The 19,503-nt window shown below is 60.8% G+C and overlaps 1 protein-coding gene across 1 annotated transcript; it reads left to right on the top strand.

The window, feature by feature from the left end:
• Nucleotide 1: 1 nt before the first annotated feature.
• Nucleotides 2-19,458, top strand: LONP1 (lon peptidase 1, mitochondrial). Its single transcript, XM_082734555.1, has 18 exons — nt 2-519; nt 3,550-3,638; nt 4,306-4,425; nt 6,047-6,293; nt 7,993-8,054; nt 8,520-8,649; nt 9,061-9,144; nt 10,108-10,328; nt 11,113-11,251; nt 12,047-12,225; nt 13,573-13,660; nt 14,055-14,177; nt 14,263-14,379; nt 16,575-16,715; nt 17,088-17,253; nt 17,750-17,967; nt 18,060-18,224; nt 19,095-19,458. The coding sequence occupies exons 1-18, from the start codon at nt 88-90 to the stop codon at nt 19,269-19,271; spliced, it is 2,898 nt and encodes a 965-aa protein (XP_082590681.1). The 5' UTR covers nt 2-87; the 3' UTR covers nt 19,272-19,458.
• The last annotated feature ends 45 nt before the right edge of the window (nt 19,459-19,503 follow it).

Below are 19,503 nucleotides of genomic sequence, written 5' to 3' on the forward strand. Positions count from 1 at the left end.
CCCTGGGCACGCGCGGGACTTCACGTGCGCGCTAGCGGGGCGGGGGGAAATGACGCAAGTCCTGTGCGTCGCTAGGATGGCCGGGGCATGGCGGCGGGCACAGGCTACGTGCGGCTGTGGGGCGCTGCGCGGTGTTGGGCGCTGCGGCGGCCACTGTTGGCCGCCGCCGGGGGGCGGGTTCCGACTGCCGCTGGAGTGTGGTTGCCCAGAGGCCGGCGGGCCTGCGACGCCTTGCCTCCCTGGGTTCTGTGGGGCCGAGGCCCTGTGGCCGCGGGCCAGTGGCGGGGACTTTGGGAGGCGAACAGCCGCGGCGGCGGTGGCTCATTCTCCAGCGGCGAGGATGCCTCCGAGGGCGGTGCTGAGGATGGAGCCGCGGGCGCGGGGGGCAGCGCGGGGGGTGGGGAAGGCCCGATCATAACGGCACTGACTCCTATGACGATTCCGGACGTATTCCCGCACCTGCCGCTCATCGCCGTCACCCGCAACCCGGTGTTCCCGCGTTTCATCAAGATTATCGAGGTAATGAGCCGTGGCCTCCAGTTTCCCCTACTCTCCAAACGGCAGGTGGAACCGAGGGATCCTTGGGCACCCTCATGTTACACAACTTTTTCTACGCAAGAAGGTTCTTAAAAGTTGAAATTCGAGTCCTTGTCTTCTCACTAGTTTCGTGAATTTGAGCCAGATTCCTCCCCCTTTGAGGTCCCTGATGAACCCAGTGAACTTAGGACTGCCCAGTTAGAGCCCTAGTCATAGAAATCTCCGATGCTGGGAAGGACCGGACCAGAATAGTCTTTGCCGTCCAGTAACTTTTCTGCGGGTTTTGGTAAATGTTTCATGACACTCTCACTCGGGGCGGTTTGCAGTCTGGTTTCGAGCCCCTTTGGGATTAGGATTCATTCCTTCCTTAAACATTTCTTACCGGCTTACCAGGGGCCAGGCACGGTTCTTAGGGCTACGGCAGTGAACAAGAGTGATAATTCCTGCCTTTGGAGCTTCCGTCCTAGCGGGATACAAGAGGCAATAAACCAGATTAGTAGGTAAATTTCATGTTGGAAGGCAGTGACTATGGTTGGGATAATAGAGCCAGGAACAGAGTACGGGAGACTTAAGAGGTAGGTGGGGAAAGGATGTTCTCAGAGGGGAGCAGCCATGGTTTATTCATTCAGTAGAGTGTTTTTTACTTGTTATGTAGCAGGCACTGGGGAAGCAGACAAGCCACATGCAGTCCCTGTGCCTACGGAACTTGTGTTCTGGTGGAAGAGACATTAAGCAACATCATTTCAGACTAAGAGCCAAGGGGATGGGGAGATGGACTTGGGATGATGTAATAGAAAGCAACATGAGTGCTAGGAACTTGAATTTTTAGAGTAGGAAGGACCCGAATGCCTCCTTTTTCCCTGACCCTTCCCCCACCCCCACTTTTTTTTTTTTTTTTTTAAACGATGTGGAAATTAGAGTCCTTGGTGAAAAGTTATCTGTTAACAGAGCAAGGTCGTACAATGAGTCAGCCTCCGCATTCACTCTCCAGCCTCTCCCTCATACTTTAGACTCCGCTAAACAAATCTCGGGTCGGGAGGAGCCCCTTCCACCTCCTCTCCCACCTGCTGATGGTATGTGTTCGAGCTACTCTTCCAAGGGCCTTCCTTGGTTTTGAGTGGTGGTTACTTCTGGGCCCCAGAACCTATGGGTTCATATCCTGGCTCCACCACTAGTAGCTCCTTCACCTTCAGAAAGCTGTGGTTCTGGGCCTCCATTTTCTCATCGGTGCAATGGGTATTGTAATCAAACCTCAATTTTTAGAGCTGGTCGGGGAGGTAAGTCCACCAGTGTCAGGAGTATGGCCCCATACCTTAATCAGAAGCTGCTGCTGCTCTTTCCTGTGTGGTACCCTCCTGACATTTCAGAAGCTTGCCCTTGAGGCCTTTTTTCTGTCCTCGACCCCAGCCGACCTCTGGGGCCAGGAGTGTTCAGCTACAGTCCCCTCAGTCCTGCAAAGTGGCAGATGCCTTTTTTGCGTTTTGTCCAGAGAGAGAGGATTCCTCCAGGAGATCTCTCTCCCCACCCGGAGTTAGCTAGGAGGGTTGACTGAATCGCTGTGGAAAGCAGGAGACTGGCGCGTGTTGTTACCTTGTCGGACAACAAGAAATCCTGCCAGAGGGAGGAGACAGATGCTAAGATGCAGCAGTTATCATCAGAGAGGAATGAGGGAAACTTCCATGGCACTGGGTGAAGGTTTCTGAACCTGTTAGCAAAGCTCTGTTCACTCTTGCTTCTGTGGTTGACACGGCCTGTGGCTAAATTTCCCCTCTAGTTTCTCCCCTTACTAGTGGCCTCTCAGTGTAGATCAATGGCTCTTAATTTGTGATGGGTTGGGGTGCCTGGGGGACTCAGTTGTTAAAGGTCTGCCTTCAGCTCAGGTCATGATCCCAAGATCCTGGGATCAAGCCCCACATTGGGCTCCCTGCTCAGTGGGAAGCCTGCTTCTCCCTCTCCCACTCCCCACTGCTTGTGTTCCCTCTTTCGCTGGGTCTCTTTCTGTCAAATAAATAAATAAAATCTTGAAAAAAAAAATCGTGGTGGGTCATGTACCCATCCTATGGCCGTCATGGACCTTTTCCCCAGGGAAAAATGCATCTTAGGGTCAGGACTTCCTGAATCATAAGTTAAGAGCCCTGGCTGAGGGATGAGTTTAGAACACTGGTTCTCAGGCCGTGGTGCGGAGGCCGACAGCATCGGCATCACTTGGGAGCTTGTGTGAAATACAGGTTCTCAGGCCCACCCCAGGCCTCATCTGTCAAGACACCGAGGGCTGGGGCCCAGCTACCTGTCTTACCAAGTCCTCTAGGTAGCTCCGGTGCTGAAGTTTGTGGGCCCTAAAGTGTAATCAGAGTCTGGGGTGGGAATTGATGCCTGCTGGAAGGAAATCACTTGGCCTTACAGACGTCTGTGCTCCTGCCTGTCAGATGTTGCCTGGAAGATGTTAGTCCTCTCCCTGCCGTTGAAATGGCATCAAGATGATGGGTTGTCATCCCGGGGCTTTTGATCCTTGATGAAAAGGGTGTAGATGTGATTGAGAGATACTTCCGACACGAATTGGGGGAAGTTACCAGTCTGTGGGATGGGCCGCGGTTGAATCGCACACATTTAGTGTTGTCTTTCTGGTGTTGATAAAATCGGAATAGTCTAGATTTTCAGGCCAAGACACTTCACCTCTGAAACAGCTTTTAAAATCGGAAGTTAAATCAGTTTCTTGGTTCTGGCTGTTTGTTTGAGTTTTCTTTAGAAGGCGGCGGGGCCCACCGTGGCCTGCAGCCCTGTCAGCCTGTCCCACCGCATTCTCTACGCCTTCGTGTGTGTGTGTGTGTGTGTGTGTGTGTGTGTGTGTGTGTGTGTGTGTTTGGTTTGGGGCTTCCTGGACTGTGTTGGTTAATGTCCTGGGTCAGGTTAGCATAGCCTTGAGAATCATCTTGAAAACGCTAGAGCTCTTGTCAAAATGTCAGCTAGGAAACCTGCCCTGCGTTTTTCACTTTGGGGTCGTTGTCATGCTAGGTTAAAAATAAGAAGTTGGTTGAGCTGCTAAGAAGGAAAGTCCGTCTTGCCCAGCCGTATGCCGGCGTCTTTCTAAAGAGGGATGACAAGTAAGTGTAACTTTTCCTTCACTGCTTCGTTGAAGTTGCCCTGGAGTGTAGTTCACTACTGGTCTTGCTCCATAGAGTAGCCGGGACCTCTGACCTCTGACTGGGAAGAAATCAAGCAAAACCTTCTGAGCACAAGACCAAGAGCCGAGCCATTTTTTTAGTCTGGGCTGAAGACTTGGCTCACCTCTAGGTTTCATGTGGTCAGTTGTTGGGGAGGGGGGAGGGGTGCAGGTGTTAACCTCCAGGATCTTTGGTGGTGACCCCACTTGTGAGGTCGCTTCAGAGCAGAGCTAGGGGAGCAGATAGGGCAGCTCCAGGAACACCCACCTTGACTCTAGGTGGGAATTAGTTCCACTTCTGAGTTAGGAGGTAAATTCTATAGGGGGAAGTGTGGAATGAAATCTCTTCCATCCGGGCCTGTCTTTACAGCCAACTTAGCCCATGAGCTGCTCACCTGGGTGCAGTGGCGGTGGATGCCAGGGGCCACGCTTAGCCCGTAGGTGCCCCACAGGGCTTTGCAGCACCTGTGGGAGCGAGGAGGTTGCCCTCGGGTTTCCGTGGAGGCTGGCAGGGGTGTTTCTCTTCTCTTCCTCCTCCCTCTTCACCCAAGACACCCCGTTGAGAATTGGGGCCTGTGACCATGCACCTTTCTGTCCCTGTCCCTTAGCAATGAGTCTGACGTGGTCGAGAGCCTGGATGAGGTCTACCACACGGGGACGTTTGTCCAGATCCACGAGATGCAAGACCTTGGGGACAAGCTGCGCATGATCGTCATGGGACACAGAAGGTGAGGGACCCCGAGAGTCTGGGATGAGGCAGGAGGAGAGGCCCTGAGTATCCCCAGGTTCCTGTCCTGGCCATCCTTCTTGCTCAGCTCTCCTGCCTTGTCACTGCCAGGACTAGACCAAAGCTGGAGGTGGCGGAGACAGGTCACTTCTGGGTCCCTCTTCTTAAAGTGGCTGTATGGGTGGCCAGCGGCAGGTTGTATCTTTTATGCACGTCATTCACACGAGCGTCACAAATACAAAGTAGCAGGTTGCCTCATGTCCCGTGTAAGGTGTCAGCCGTTCAGAGTTTGGTGTGCTTCTCCTCCAAGGGCCCTTGTCCGCGTCTGGCCGCGGATCGTGCTGGATGTCCAGCTTAGCACCGCGGATTTTGACTCAGCCAGACACATCGCCTTGTCAACAAGGCAGCACACCCAGGGATACAGGGTGTGGCAGGCACTGGCTCTGTCCCGGGTTCTGGTGGTGGTCTTACTTCATGAAGCCCCTTCTCCGGTCTTCATCTCATTTTAGAGGATGTTTTTAGGATAGAGGCTGCCGCTCTGTCTCCTGGGGGGGATTTGTGAGGGAGGAGACGATGCCACGAAATGACTAAGAGCTTGGTCTGCTGCAAAGTGCTGTCCTAACCTGCAAGGTGCCTCATGGAAGGGTTCCCGCCGGCTCCGGGGGCCAGACCTGCTGTTCCTATGTGGTTTGCTGGCGTCAGCCAGGCACTGGGTCCACATCCCGCCAGCTCTCAGGCCAGCCCTCTGGAAAAGGTGGCATTAGTGACCCTGTGGGACAGGAGGATGCTGAGAGGGGAGGTGGCAGGTTTGCATTCACATCACTTAACCCCTGGTGTCTGCTGGGTACTTGGGTGTGGATGGAAAAACAGGCCCGGGGCCCACCCCACACCCCCAAGAGAGGTGGCTAGGAGCATCAAATGGGCTGCCAGCTGAATTTTTTTTTTTTTTAAGATTTTATTTATTTGACAGAGATCACAAGCAGGCAGAGAGGCAGGCAGAGGGGTACAGGGAGGTGGCTCCCTGCTGAGCAGAGAGCCTGATGTGGGGCTCGATCCCAGACTCTGGGATCATGACCTGAGCTGAAGGCAGAGGCTTTAACCCACTGAGCCACCCAGGCACCCCTGCCTGCTGAATTCTGACGGTGGTGGGAGCGTTTCGGGGAAGTGAAGATGGGCAGGGTGAGGGGTAGGTGCAGACGGGGCCTGGACCTCACCTGGAGCGGACAGGGAGGGCTTCTCTGTGGAGGTGCCCTCGAACTGAGGTCCGAACAACAGAAGGAGCCGCTGTCTGGTGAGCTCCAGGCCAAGGGCGGGGCAGGTGGAGTCCTAGAGCCGGGCTGTGCTTGGTGATGCCCGTGGCTTGTGACGGGCCCCAGCGCTGGCTGCTGCTGGCTCGCCGGGCAGACTTCAGAGGTGCGTGGGGGACAGCGGGTTGTTGGTGTGGAACGCAGAGTGGCTGGGGCAGCGGGAGGCCAGCGGTGTGCCCGGTGGGGGGTGGGGGGTTGTCTGTCTTGGGGTTCTGAGACAGCAGCTTGGTCTCCAGCCCCGGGGCCCAGCGCGCCCCTCCGTTGCCAGCACTGGAAGCCCCAGCAGCTTCATGTCTGCCCCGTTTCCATCTTTAGGATTCACATCCACAAACAGCTGGAGGTAGAGCCTGAGGAGGCCGAAGCTGAAAACAAGCAGAAGGTCCGCAGGAAGACGAAGCGGGGCAAGAAGGAGGCGGAGGAGGAGCTGAACGGGGGGTCCCAGAGCGGCGGGCCCCTCGCGGAGGTGACGGCAGAAGCTGCCTCGGGCCCCCTCGGCGAGGTGCTCATGGTGGAGGTGGAGAACGTTGTCCACGAGGACTTCCAGGTCACCGAGGAAGTGAAAGTAAGTCATTGCTGCTGCCCGCGGGGCCCCCTGAGCAGGGGACGTGCTCCCCGAAGCTCTAGGCCGTTCGGCTGTCAGGCTCTCGTGGAATGCAGAACGTGCCCCCCAACCCCACAAGTCCTAGGAAGAAACCGGCAGCCAGGAGTGAAGGATTGGAACCTGGGTCCGGCCCCAGCCCGTGTCGGCTGCGCAGGAACCCCCGGGCTTCCTTCCATACTGGCTCCTTCCGCTCGAGCCCAGGGTGCTGGCGAAGGGGAGCAGGGCCCACTGCCCGTTACCGGTGGCTTCTCGGCAGGAAAGCAGCAGCCTTCTGGCCGCCTTGACCCCAGATGTAGGCTTGCTTGCCGCCTTCGTAGCCTAGGGAGCCTGCTGTCACGGTGGTGGGTGCTGTCCTCCCACCGCTTCTGGGGCAGGGAGCAGCAGGGGGCCCGCCTCCAGGGGGTGGGGGTGAAGAAAGGCAGAGGTTATGGAGAGCCCCCCGCCCCACGCACAAGTCCCCGCATTGTTGTCCTGCCTGGGGGAGAGTGCGCCCTGCACAGCCGGCCAGCAGCCTCAGTTGGCTCCTGCAGCACCGTGTCAAACAGAGTTCTGGGGGCTTCTGAGCTGAGGGAAGGAGTCCTGTGGTCCACAGGTGACATCTGCCCCGGGCGCTGGGAGGGCCTTGGCTGCGTGTGCCCGGGGCAGCCTCACACCCATGCAGCCATGCTGTCCGGAACTCGCCGACACAGTCTCTGGTTCTGCGCCATCGGCCCCGGTGGCTGTCAGGCGCTCGATCTGTGGCTGGTATCACCGAGGGACAAAATGTCAGCTTTTGTCTCGATTCTAAATTATTTAAACCTGGGTGGCTCCCCCGGCGGCTGGACTGGGCCTCAGAGCTTCCTTCCTCTGAGGAAACTCGCATAGCGGGGGGAGAAAGACAGCGAAATTCATAGATGCCACAGGGAAAAGAATCAGGGAGACTTGAAGAGGCTTAATGCTCGTGCTCGTCCGTGCAAGCGCAGTGGGCCTCTAGCTGCCCTCTGCAGGTTCCTTCTGGAAAGTCCCATCCTTTGAGGGACAAACCCGTAGCTAGAGGCTGGGTGCTTGCAGTAAAGGAATGCATGGCTGCTGCTTCCCGATCCTTCCTGTGCCCTCGCTGGGGTTTGGTGTGCTGGGAGCCGCCTTCCGGAAATCGCCAGGGGCCGGTGGTCGCACCACCAATTGTCCGTGGTCCCGCCAGGAGCATCCTGGTCTTCGCTGTGGCGGTGATGCTCCTGGTGTCCACAGTGTGGTTGGGGGGGGTGGCGGTCCTCCACCTCCTCGGGGAGCCTGGGCCCAGGGTTCTGGCAGGGGACAGGCTGATAGCCCCGATGACTTGCAAGGACCTCCCCAGACAGAGAATTTTCAAGCCAGGGTGTGCTGACGTGGAGGACGCGGGTGTTGGTTGTGAGGCTTGTGCTTGAAATGAAGGAATAAAGAAACCCGTGTCCCCCGTTTTCCTCCAGGTGACTCGTTCTAAGGTCCAGGTTCGACAGGGTGTAGGGAGCTAGGCACTGGTGTTCGTTTTTATGGTCTTGATCCTGAGCCCCCATGGCTGGTGGATTCAGGGTCCACTCCTGGGCGTCTGAGGCCATCCGTGGCCTGGGCCAGGCGGGAGGGGCTCCTTGCGCCACAGCCCCTGCTGGCCCCGGGCACCGATGGCCGCCTCCCTGTTTGCCAGGCCCTGACCGCCGAGATTGTGAAGACCATCCGGGACATCATTGCCTTGAATCCGCTCTACAGGTTGGTCTCCGGTGCCGTTCCCCAGGCCTGGTGTGCAGTCGGTCCTCCCTGAGGCCAGGCGGGGGTCTGCCTGCGTCTTTCTGCAGCTGGGTCGATGGGAGGCTTTCTCAAGAGTGTCGTCCCGAGAGAAGACTGGGGGTGGCCCTGCGGTGGGAGGGTGGAGGGAGAGGCCTTACGCAGTGCACGTTTTTTGAGAGTGTGGACTTGCCCGAAAGCCTTTTCGTCATCAGCTGTGGTGGAGGGGGGGAGTCTCACGCGGGGGTCCCTCCACGGCTGGAGGGGGCTTGTGTCTGGCATGGGATTGTGAGTCTCGTGGCTCTAGGACAGGACAAGAGGCCCCACTGGCCCACACCCGGCGCTCCGTGAGCATCCCAGACCTTGACCGTCGCTGCCGGGGAAGGGACACGCGGGCCAGCGCTGCTGCCGGGCCGGCCCCAGCTGCAGCAGCGCGCTCTGTCCCTGCAGAGAGTCTGTGCTGCAGATGATGCAGGCGGGCCAGCGCGTGGTGGACAACCCCATCTACCTGAGCGACATGGGCGCCGCACTGACCGGAGCCGAGTCCCACGAGCTGCAGGACGTCCTGGAGGAGACCAACGTGAGTGCGCGGGCCGGCCTCCGGGCCTGGCTGCTTGTCCAGGCTCGGCTTGGCCATTCCACCTCGCGCTCCTGCGGCCGTCAGGCCACCCCCGCTCCTCAGTCTCTGTGGCGACAGCGGGCGTTCGCTCCGGGTGGGGTCTTTGTTCATCTGTGGCGTATTTGGCTCGCCACCAGTCTTCTGCGGTTACCAGCGACAGCGCTACGAAAGTTGTCGACCACAGCTTGCAGACGTGCTGGCCTTTAACTGTAGGAGAACTGGGTCAGAGGGGGCTTGTCTGCACCTGGGGACACGTGGCTGGGTCGAGCTGCCCTGTGTGTGTCCGTCGGGAGGGGCCTGCTCCCCCGCCCACTCCCCCCACACAGAGATGCCCATTTCTGACCATCACTCGCATCTTCCCTTTCTCGGCAGATTCCCAAGCGGCTGTACAAGGCCCTCTCCCTCCTCAAGAAGGAGTTTGAGCTGAGCAAGCTGCAGCAGCGCCTGGGGCGCGAGGTGAGCCCGGGGGAGGGCGGAAGGTGTCCCTCACTCTTGTCCGGGGCGGCGAAGCTCTCTGAGAACCCAAGGCTGGTCTCGGCGCTGAGCCCGGGGTCTGCAGCCCCCAGGATGCCCTCCGTCGTGGTGGAGCTGCTCTCACGTCCACGTCCTGGGAAGATGCTGGGCACTGGGAACCAGTCTGGGAAGGGGTGAAGCTGTTTCCCCGAGGCTCTGCTGATTGTGGCCCAGTCCAGGGTCTTTGTGGATGGTCGGTTGCTTACCGCTCGTGTTGCTTCTCAGAACTGACTTGCTTTTTCCACTTTATTTTCGAGAAAACTTTCAAGTCACATCTTTACGTGGAAAACTTTTAACACTGAGTTATTAGCCCAAGGCAACTTCTTTAATTTTTAGTTTTTTTAAAAGACTTTTATTTGAGAGCAAGAGCACATGCCGGGGGAGAAAGAGAGGGAGAGGGAGAGGGAGAAGCAGGTCCCCTGCTCGGGCCCAGCTCGGGGCTCTATTCCAGGACCCTGAGAGGATGACCCAAAGCGAAGGCAGATGCTTAACTGCCAGCCACCCTTTGTGAGGCTCAGACTCATAACCCCGAAGTCAGAGTCACAGGCTCTACCAGCTGAGCCCGCACGGTGCCCCAGCACAAGGCAGTCCTTAACGCACCTCCGGTAGGAGACAGGAATGGGGCTTGTAGGCGGGCCTGGTGCTCAGCGGCCTCCGAGCCGTCACCCGCCGCCCTGTCCACGTGGAGGAGCTCTGCGCCCGTGGCGGCTGCACCAGCATCAGGCCGGCTTCAACCTGGTCATGGTCAGGATGGAGGATCGAATCCGCTCCTCACCTGGAACTTGGCATCTTTATTTCCAGCTTGGGGAGACTGGGTTCACGGGGGAGGGAGCTGGAGACGGGCTTCCTGTGTCTGGAGGAAGCTGCGCCCCTGGTCCATGGCCGTGTGTTGTGTGCTCCCCGCAGGTGGAGGAGAAGATCAAGCAGACGCACCGGAAGTACCTCCTGCAGGAGCAGCTGAAGATCATCAAGAAGGAGCTGGGGCTGGAGAAGGAGGACAAGGACGCCATCGAGGAGAAGTTCCGCGAGCGGCTCAAGGAGCTCGTGGTCCCCAAGCACGTCATGGACGTGGTGGACGAGGAGCTGAGCAAGCTGGCCCTGCTGGACAACCACTCCTCCGAGTTCAAGTGAGCCCCCCCGGGGCGGCCTGGCCGCGGGCCGTCCACCCTCGAGGACGGCCCCCCTCTTGCGCCTCAGGCTCAGAGAAGCTGGTGACCGCCAGGGGCCGGGAAGCCGGGAGGGAGGGTGGGTGCCTTGGCCACTGTCCGGTCACGCTGGAGAAGCCCAAGAAGCACTTGGCATGTGGCGGTCCGCTCTCGGCGCCCCCGAAAAGACACACCTCTCTGTGTCACTCGTTTCCCTGCTGGGCAGAGGCGGCTCAGAGAAGTGGAGTCAGTGAGCAGGGTCTCTGTGCTGGTGGGTGGGGGTGGGGCTTTGAACCCGGGGGTGTCTGGCTTTGAGCAGTGCTTCCAGCCAGGGCCCTCCTTATGCCTCTGTCCCCTCCTCTGCGTGGCCTTGAGAGCCTGGGGGTCCTTGCATCTTCCTGGGTGCTCAGCCTTGCCCTGTGGGTGTGCAGCTCCCAACCCGGGGTCGCTCTCGGGGCAGCGCTGACTGGCCACCAGCCGGGCTTCTGCCACGCGTGCCCTGGGAGGGGTCATCTCCCATTTTTACCTCTGCCGCCTCTGGAGCAGGATTCCGAGCAGTCCCTGTGCTGCCGGTGTCCAGGCCCCTGTCCCGGGAGCCGTGTGGTTCCCACGGCGAGGCCTTTGCCGATTACCGGCTCCTCCAGCTGACGTGCCCGGGCGCAGTCCGAGTGGCAGGGGCAGCGGGCGCCGGCACCGTGGACTGGCAGTGGCAGCACCAGGCAGCGGGCTGGGCTCCGCTCACCGGGTCTGGTCTGTGCCCCGGCAGCGTCACTCGTAACTACCTGGACTGGCTGACGTCCATCCCGTGGGGCAAGTACAGTGACGAGAATCTGGACTTGGCCCGGGCCCAGGCCGTGCTGGAGGAGGACCACTACGGGATGGAGGACGTCAAGAAGCGCATCCTGGTGAGGACCCTGCGCCCTGCCCTTGGGTCCCAGCCCGCCCCCAGCTCCATCCCACCCCGTCCCTGTGAGGCCTCCCGCGCCCCTCTCCTAGGTCCCAGGCCTTCCCCCACCCCACCCTGCCTGCACCCCTCCTGCATGTCCTTGGGCACGGGCTACTCGAAGCCTCCCCTGGGCGCCACAGTCCCACCTCCTGGGCTCTTGTTCTGAGCACGCAGGGCGGGCACTGAGCAGCAGGGTGTGTCATCGTCTGGATTCCAGACCCAGGATTCCCCCATGGTGGGGTGGAGTCCCAGAGGAGTGGTTTGGGGGGTTTCTGGTCTAGGGTCCAGGAGGGCCTTGGCCGAGGCAGGGCTGGCGGGGTTGGCAGAGGCTGAGGAAGGAGAAGGTGGAGGGCTTCAGGGGGAAGGACTGGCACTGGAGCAGACCAGAAGGCAGCAAGGGCATCCTGAGCTGAGCACACTGCTCTAGGGGCCTCGGATTCCTGAGGGGAGGGACAAGAGTCGTGCCTGAGACAACAGGTGATGGGCCCGGCCCAGGGCCAGTAATTTGTGGCCGGAGCAGCAAGAGGGTCAATACGGTCCAGGATGTGGGAGGAAGGGGTTGCTACCAGCTCAGTGTGGCACCCTGATCACCCAGTCGGTCACTGCAGTCCCCTCGGCCCCTCTGGGACATGCCTTGTCCCTTCCACAGCCCCCCGAGGTCTGAAAGGCAACGTGACAGTGGCAAAAGTCACAGCAGGCAGGGCTCCTGAGCGAGGGCAGCGCGGGTCTCATGGGAGCCGGCCTCTGCCCACAGGAGTTCATCGCCGTCAGCCAGCTCCGAGGCTCCACACAGGGCAAGATCCTCTGCTTCTACGGTCCGCCTGGCGTGGGCAAGACCAGCATCGCCCGCTCCATTGCCCGTGCCCTGAACCGCGAGTACTTCCGCTTCAGCGTTGGGGGCATGACGGATGTGGCTGAGATCAAAGGGCATAGGTAGGCCTGGCCTGGCTCCATTCCTGTGTGTGCGGGGGGGTGTCAGCAGCCAGCGGTGGCCTCCGCTCATGCTGGGCTAAGTGCCGACGAGCCCGGACACCGCTGCCTGCAGGCCCAGCGGAGTCCGGCCGCGCGAACGTCGGCTCAAAACCTTGGCCTCTTGACCAGCAGGAGGGCGGACCCCCAGGAGCATTTGTTAACCAGGTTCTTGGCAGATGGTCCCCGCCAGTTCCAGCTCCAATCCTGCCTGGTTCAGCTCCCCCAGCGCTGCGGCCAGAGTTCCGGGGCAAGGCGCTCTCCCCACTGAGAACGGGGCCGCACACCAGTGAGGCTCAGCGCCTCTCCTGATTCTTTGCTCCCTCACCGGGTCTAGCAGGGGCTGGTACTCTGCGTCCAGGGTCTGAAGACTGCAGGGCTGTGTGCGCGCGCCCTCCTGTTGCAGCGGGCATGGCGTGTTCTCCTGGGGCTCGCGTCATTTCCTCTCTCCGCTCTGCACTCCCTCGGCTCTAGCCACGTGGGCTTTCAGCACACCAGGCCCGGTCCTGCTCTGCCTTAGGACCTCTGCACAGGCTATTCCTGCTACTCAGAAAACCCTCTTCTTTCAAGTACCTGCACACCTTGCTGCTTCACGTTTTGCTTAGAATCTCTCCCTAAGACATTTCTTGTTCCTGCCTTAATGCCCCTGAGACGGCATTCCAGGTCCCCTGTCCCATCTTACTTTTGTAGCACGTATAAAGTTCATCACACCTCTGAGTTCCTCCTTCATCTCTCGTGCCATTTGTCTGCCCTGCTGGGCCTTATCTCTCAGGCACAAGACTGGTGTCTGCCTTACTCTGTGTGTGCCAGACCCCCGCACCTGAGCTGGGACAGTAGAGCAAGGAGGTGGCAAGAAGCACCCCGGCAGGTGCCAGGCAGGTGCGGGCCGTGGGCCCAGGGACCCCCAAGGCCTAGGAGGCCATGCTGTGCCTGCGAGGACCTGGGTGGGGAGAGCATTTCTGCTGCCGGCATCTGGCTGCTTCCGACCTCTCTTGTTCTGTTACATTGGGCAATGTGCGCTGGGTTTCACCGTCCAGATAGGAGGTGCTGGCTTCGGGGACAGGTTTGAGCGAGACCTGGTTTTGCATCTGTACCCGGCCCAAGTCGGAGCTGGGGTGAGATGGCGACATTGCCGTTGCTGGAGAGCCACAGGCCGTCAGGGAGGCCATCAGCCGGTGCCACACGCATCACCTCCCCATTGGCCACCTCTGGGCGGCCCTCCATGGAGGCCGAGTGCTACACCGAGAATCTGTGCGCTCTGGGAGCCGGCAGGGGAGGAGCCGACCGCTCCAGCTGTGCTCTGCCCCCCAGGCGGACGTATGTGGGTGCTATGCCAGGGAAGGTCATCCAGTGCCTGAAGAAGACCAAGACGGAGAACCCCTTGATCCTGATAGACGAGGTGCGCATGGGCTGGGGGCTGGGTGTGCGGTGGGGCTCAGGGCTGACACGGCAGCACGGCTTCTGTTCTAGCACCCTTCCCCGAGGTCAGACGTCCCTGAGGCCTTCCTGGGCCAGAGCTCCAGGCAGTCCCAACCAGGCGGAGTCTCTCCGAGATCGGACCCATGTTCCCCGCCATTTCACTTGTCCCCTAGTCCCTGGGGGGGCCGCACAGCTGCTGGGCCACTTCACAATAAGCTTCTGTCCTTGTCCTCAGATGACCCCATGGCAGCCCTCCTGCTCCAGGCTCACCCAGTGCCAGGCCCTGGTGCTGGTGAAATGGGGTCCCACCCTCCTCCCTCCCATCAGGAGCGGGGACCAGTGCCCAGAGCACCCACCTTGCGCTGCCCCTTCAGGTGGACAAGATAGGCCGGGGCTACCAGGGGGACCCGTCGTCAGCGCTGCTTGAGCTGCTGGACCCCGAGCAGAATGCCAACTTCCTGGATCACTACTTGGATGTGCCCGTGGACCTGTCCAAGGTATGTGTGTCCTGCCGGGGAGCCAGGCCCAGTGGGGAGAGGCAGGGGGGCTGGTTCTCCAGAACCTTCCTGCTGGCCTCCCCAGGTGCTGTTCATCTGCACAGCCAACGTCACCGAGACCATCCCCGAGCCGCTGAGGGACCGGATGGAGATGATCAATGTGTCTGGCTACGTGGCACAGGAGAAGCTCGCTATCGCAGAGGTGAGGGTGGGACCCTCGCCCCAGCTCTGGACAGACGGGGGTGCCCACTGCAGCTGGGGGTCCGGGCATATTTGAGGCCAAGTGCCAGGCCCCTAACCAGAGCTGCAGGGGACGGTCCATAGTGGTCCTGCTTGGAGTTGGGATGGCCAGGGTCTGTCCACTGGCGTAGCGTGAGCATGGCCAAGAGCAGCGGCGCAGCCAGCTGTGAGCTGTGTAGCCGCGCACGTGTGACCCCTGCGTGGGCAGGTCCCCCACCCGCTGGGTGTCCAGTGGCTCCCATTTGCCCCTGCTCGGGCCTGGCGTCAGACCCCCGGGCTGTTCCTGCTTCGGGGCCGGTTGTGCATTACAGGGCTGGCTGTCCTCCAACCGACTGCATCTCGGGGGTTCCCACACCTCGTGTTTGGGTTTGGCGGTTTGCTGTAACAGCTCCCGGAGCTCGGGGCCACAGTCTGCTTCCTCACCAGTTTGATACAGAGGATACAGCCAGGGAACAGCCGTGACCATGCATCAAGCCCAGCAGGGCCGTGGGCTTCTGTGTCCCTGGGTGCACCCCTCTTCCAGTGCCGCCCAGTGGGCCCACCTTCTCCAGCTCTGCGGCCCAGGCTATTCAGGGAGGCTTCCGACCCTGTGCATTGTTGAGTAAATCATGATCTGCTGGTGCCAGACTGGCCCTCTAGCCTCTCCTCTCCCTGGGGGTCAGGGCCGAGGCTGACCAGTACCCCCCTACCGCACCCCACCCCGGCCCTCAGACCCCCACTCCAGGGGCCGCCTCACTGGCACAGGCCCCGGTAAGGCGGCAAGGGGCCCTGGGAGGCACCAGCAGCTGTGCTGCTCCCCCGCTCTCCTGCAGACCCACGCTGTACAGAGTTCTCCTACCCACTCTCTGGGCCCCAGAACAGGAATGAGGGACCGCCGTGAAGGTGACGTTGGAGGAACACAGCAGGGCTATCCGCGCACTGTGGGGGGCCGTGTGCTGGGCCCTGCTAGTCCCCTCCCCCGTTGGTGCCGCTCTCTGTCCCGCCGCACAGCTGTCCCAGGGCCGGCACCCCTGCCGCCCATCTTCCCACCGGCCCTGGGCCTTCGAGTTCTGTGGCCGCAGAACGCTTGTCCGAGGCCCAGGCTCAGCCGGAATTCAGGTCTCTGCGTTTCCTAGACCTTACTGGTCTCCCTGGCCGGGGGCTGGCTTCCTACCCAGAAGAATGTTAGAGCAGAGCCAGGTTTCTCTCTAGAGCCAAAGGAAGGTGTTTCTGACTTGGGGTTTTCTTGCTGGAAGGGGGTCGAGCACATTTTTTACTGAGCCCATTTCAGCCCTCAGGTGCTGGGCCCCAGCTCTCGGGGCCTGCTAGTGGCCTCCTGTCCCCTGCTCTGGGAGGGGAGCCAGAGGAGCTCTTGACTGAGGTAGTTACAGGGGTCCTGGGGCTTCCCCTGCCGGCCAAGGAGGGAGGCAGGCTTGGGGACCTGGACAGGGAACTTCTTTTAAAACTTTGAAGGGGCAAGAAGAACACGGACTTACAGAGGCTTCGGGGCCAGCCCATGTCAGTTGACAAACGTACTGACGCGTAAGGTTGTGTCTCCCATGTTTCCATTGCCTTCTACCCCAGAGCTGGTGCTCGGGCCTGTCTGTCCCATGACTGCTGTATGGCAGGAGTCGGGCTGGGCTGTGAGTGACCTTGTAGCCTCTTGACCTTCCCATTCCTGTCTGTTCGGGGTGGCAACCCCGAGTGTGAGTAGGGTGAGCCCAGGGATCCAGGAGACCTTCCTGGAGGGGTGATGTCTTAAGTGCCCTTTGGAGGGAGGGCAGGAATGGAACCTGGACAGAGGACGGCCCAGGAGCAGAGCCCTGGGAGCTTCTGGAGGTGGCAGGCTGGGCCTCTGGGCTCCCAGGAGGGCCTGGCGCCCACCATGCGCTCTAGCCAGACTCCCTGCCTCCCTTCCTCCCCGCCCTGCTGGCTCCTTACCCTCAGGTCTCCACTTTGGTGCCCCCTCCTGGGGCAGCCTTCCCCGAGCGCCCCGCTCCCCGAGCCTGGGGATGAGAGCTTGTGCAGACAGATGCTGGGGCACCTCCATCACCTCTAGCCAGCCAAGAGTTGTGGGAAGGTTTCGGGGGTGAGTGGGGGCGGGGGCACGCAGGAGAGGCACCCGTTCCTGGTCCCGAGGCCCCGAGGGTCCTGATGGCGGCGTGCTCCTCCTGCCAGCGGTACCTGGTGCCTCAGGCACGTGCCCTGTGTGGCCTGGATGAGAGCAAGGCCAAGTTGTCGGCAGACGTGCTGACCCTGCTCATCAAGCAGTACTGCCGGGAGAGTGGCGTGCGCAACCTGCAGAAGCAGGTGGAGAAGGTGAGCCGGGTGGCTGGGGGGAGCGGGAGGTCTGCAGGCTGTGCGGGCAGGTGGGGGCCGACTCAGGGACCTGTCCGGCCGGACCCCACTCCCAGGAGGTCCCCAGAGGAGGCCTGTCCACAGAGACAGGGAGGAGCTGGTGGGAGCCGGGGCTGGGGCAGTGGGTGGAGGCGTCTGTACTTCATGGGGATGGACCCTCCATTTGGGGAGATAGAGATTCACATCTGGAAACAGATGTGAATGTACTTGATAGCGTGAATCGGTAAACGTGGAAGTGGTTGAACTGGTCACTTTATGTACTTTATCCCGATGTTAAGAATTAAAAAGCGGAGTGACGGGCGCACGCTCACACTGCTGCCTCGCCTGCTCCAGGTGTTGCGGAAGTCCGCCTACAAGATCGTCAGCGGGGAGGCTGACCAGGTAGAGGTGACACCCGAGAACCTGCAGGACTTCGTGGGGAAGCCCGTGTTCACCGTGGAGCGCATGTACGATGTGACACCGCCTGGCGTGGTCATGGGGCTGGCCTGGACCGCCATGGGTGAGCGGCAGAGTCCTCTGAGCCCCCTCTGCAGAGGGAGTCCAGGAGACCGGGGGCTGATCAGGGAGGGGGAAGATGGGCCCCCCAAGGTGGCAGGAGTGCCCCACAAGCCTTATTTGCCTTGGGAGTCCCTCTGGCCTGGGGACAGGGCTGCCACCCAGCAGTGGGGGCTTCCCCACTCCACCCCAGGCGGATGGGTGATGCCGTGGGAGGAGTTTGCAGAACAGGCCGGCTCTGAGTGGTGCACTGCCTGCACATCTGGATGAACGTAAAGGAACTGGGGTTCTGCGCTGGGAGGCTGCACCCTCGCTGCGCCCACGAAAACAAAGCAGAGGGCAGCAGCCGCCCCAGGGGCAGTGCTGCACTGTGGAGAGGCAGGCGGGCATCAAGCCAGGGAGAGGGCGCAGAGGAGCACTTGGGGTGTTCCCTAGGCACCCCACTGTGAAGGCTGGGGGAGGGGTCCTAGGGTTCCCAGCCTCTGCCTGCTGGTTCCCAGGAGGCTCGACGCTGTTTGTGGAGACGTCCCCTCGGCGGCCCCGCGACAAGGATGGTAAGGGGGACAAGGATGGAAGCCTGGAGGTGACAGGCCAGCTGGGGGACGTGATGAAGGAGAGCGCTCGCATCGCCTACACCTTCGCCAGGGCCTTCCTGATGCAGCACGAGCCCAGCAACGATTACCTGGTGACCTCCCACATCCACCTGCACGTGCCTGAGGTGAGGACCCGCCTGGCAGCCTGGTCCCTGGTTCCCTGCCCTGGGCTGTGCCCACCTCTCATCCAGCCTGCCCACCCTCATCTCTCCACCAGGGTGCAACCCCCAAGGATGGCCCGAGCGCCGGCTGCACCATCGTCACGGCCCTGCTCTCCCTGGCCATGGACCGGCCTGTGCGGCCAAACCTGGCCATGACGGGCGAGGTGTCCCTCACTGGGAAGATCCTGCCGGTGGGTGGCATCAAGGAGAAGACGATTGCGGTGAGTCTCACCCCCTCTGCCCCGGGATGGGTCTAGACTAGAGGGCCCCCAGGAGACCCTGTGTAGGCCTCAGGCAGGCGGGGAGGGTACCAGCCCCTTACAGACTAGGGTTTGGGTCCGTGTTGAGTGGAGTGAGTGCCCAGCTGTTCCGCTCTGCAGCGGTCCTTTGTCTCTCCAAGATTTCCCATCTTGGCTGCTCTCAAGCTAGCAGGGCTTCCTGCTTCCTCAGCCAAGCACCAAGGATGGCAGAAGCAGAAAAAGCAGGAGAGTCTGGCTGGGAGTGTGAGAGGCCTTGTGTTGGCCAGTTAGTCCTGTGCTTCTCCCTCAGTGCTGGGACTCCCGTCCTTGCGTCCAACCCGTGATCCCGAACTCCTGAAACCTGGACGCCCCCATCCGTCCCTTGACCAACCCACTAGGCAGAGTTCACGTCTGGGGACTTCAGAGGCTCTATACACCGTGCTTTACCCATTTGCGAAGTGGAAGAGGAAATAAGGCTGCATTCGCTGTCCCTGGGTGGTGCCAGGTGGCCAGTGGGAACCACTGTCCCCCAGGGGGTAGTCAGGCAGGGTGAAATTGGGCCTGAACACAGACCAGCATCCAGAGCTCACAGGTGCGCGCTCGGGCCGCGCCTCGCTTTAATGCACTAAGCATTCAGATCCTGTGTACTTGTAGCTGCCAAAACGCGTAACCGGCTCTGGTTACTGCCATGGATTAAGCCCGGGGGTTCTGCGGGGGCAGGCTGCTGGAACGGACCCCAGGGATGGCGCTGGGCTTCCGAGTTCTCCGCTGTGAGGCCTGTGTGAAGGGGAGGCCGACGGGGCACAGCCCTGTCCCACAGCCTTCCATTCGCCCAACGGCTCTCCCTCCCAGGCAAAGCGAGCTGGTGTGACGTGCATCGTCCTGCCGGCGGAGAACAAGAAGGACTTCTACGACCTGGCTGCCTTCATCACGGAGGGCCTGGAGGTGCACTTCGTGGAGCACTACCGAGAGATCTTCACCATCGCCTTTCCTGAGGAGCAGCCGGAGGCCCTGGCCGTGGAGCGGTGACGGCGCCTGGGCTCACTGGCACGGACAGGCCCGTTTGGGCCAAGCAGGCACTGGACCAGGAGCCCGGGGCCGCTGAGCCCTCCGGAGAGGCGGCAGAGGCCCGAGGAAGGGCCACAGCAACGGCTAAATCACGGCGCCCCGCACGGATGACGAACTATTTAATTATGATTAAACCGCCTTCCCAGGACTGCTCGCCTGCCTGTTCTGTGCCCTCCGGCGCCTGCCCCTCCCA

This window comes from Mustela nivalis, assembly GCF_964662115.1.
Source record: "Mustela nivalis genome assembly, chromosome: 1".
NCBI lineage: Eukaryota > Metazoa > Chordata > Mammalia > Carnivora > Mustelidae > Mustela > Mustela nivalis.

Excerpts from the sequence above, each read along its gene's own strand:
- LONP1 (XM_082734555.1), top strand. The coding sequence starts at position 88 with ATGGCGGCGGGCACAGGCTACGTGCGGCTGTGGGGCGCTGCGCGGTGT. Across the intron at positions 13,661-14,054 it reads CCTTGATCCTGATAGACGAG|GTGGACAAGATAGGCCGGGG; the intron begins GTGCGCATGGGC and ends CTGCCCCTTCAG. Across the intron at positions 14,380-16,574 it reads AGAAGCTCGCTATCGCAGAG|CGGTACCTGGTGCCTCAGGC; the intron begins GTGAGGGTGGGA and ends TCCTCCTGCCAG.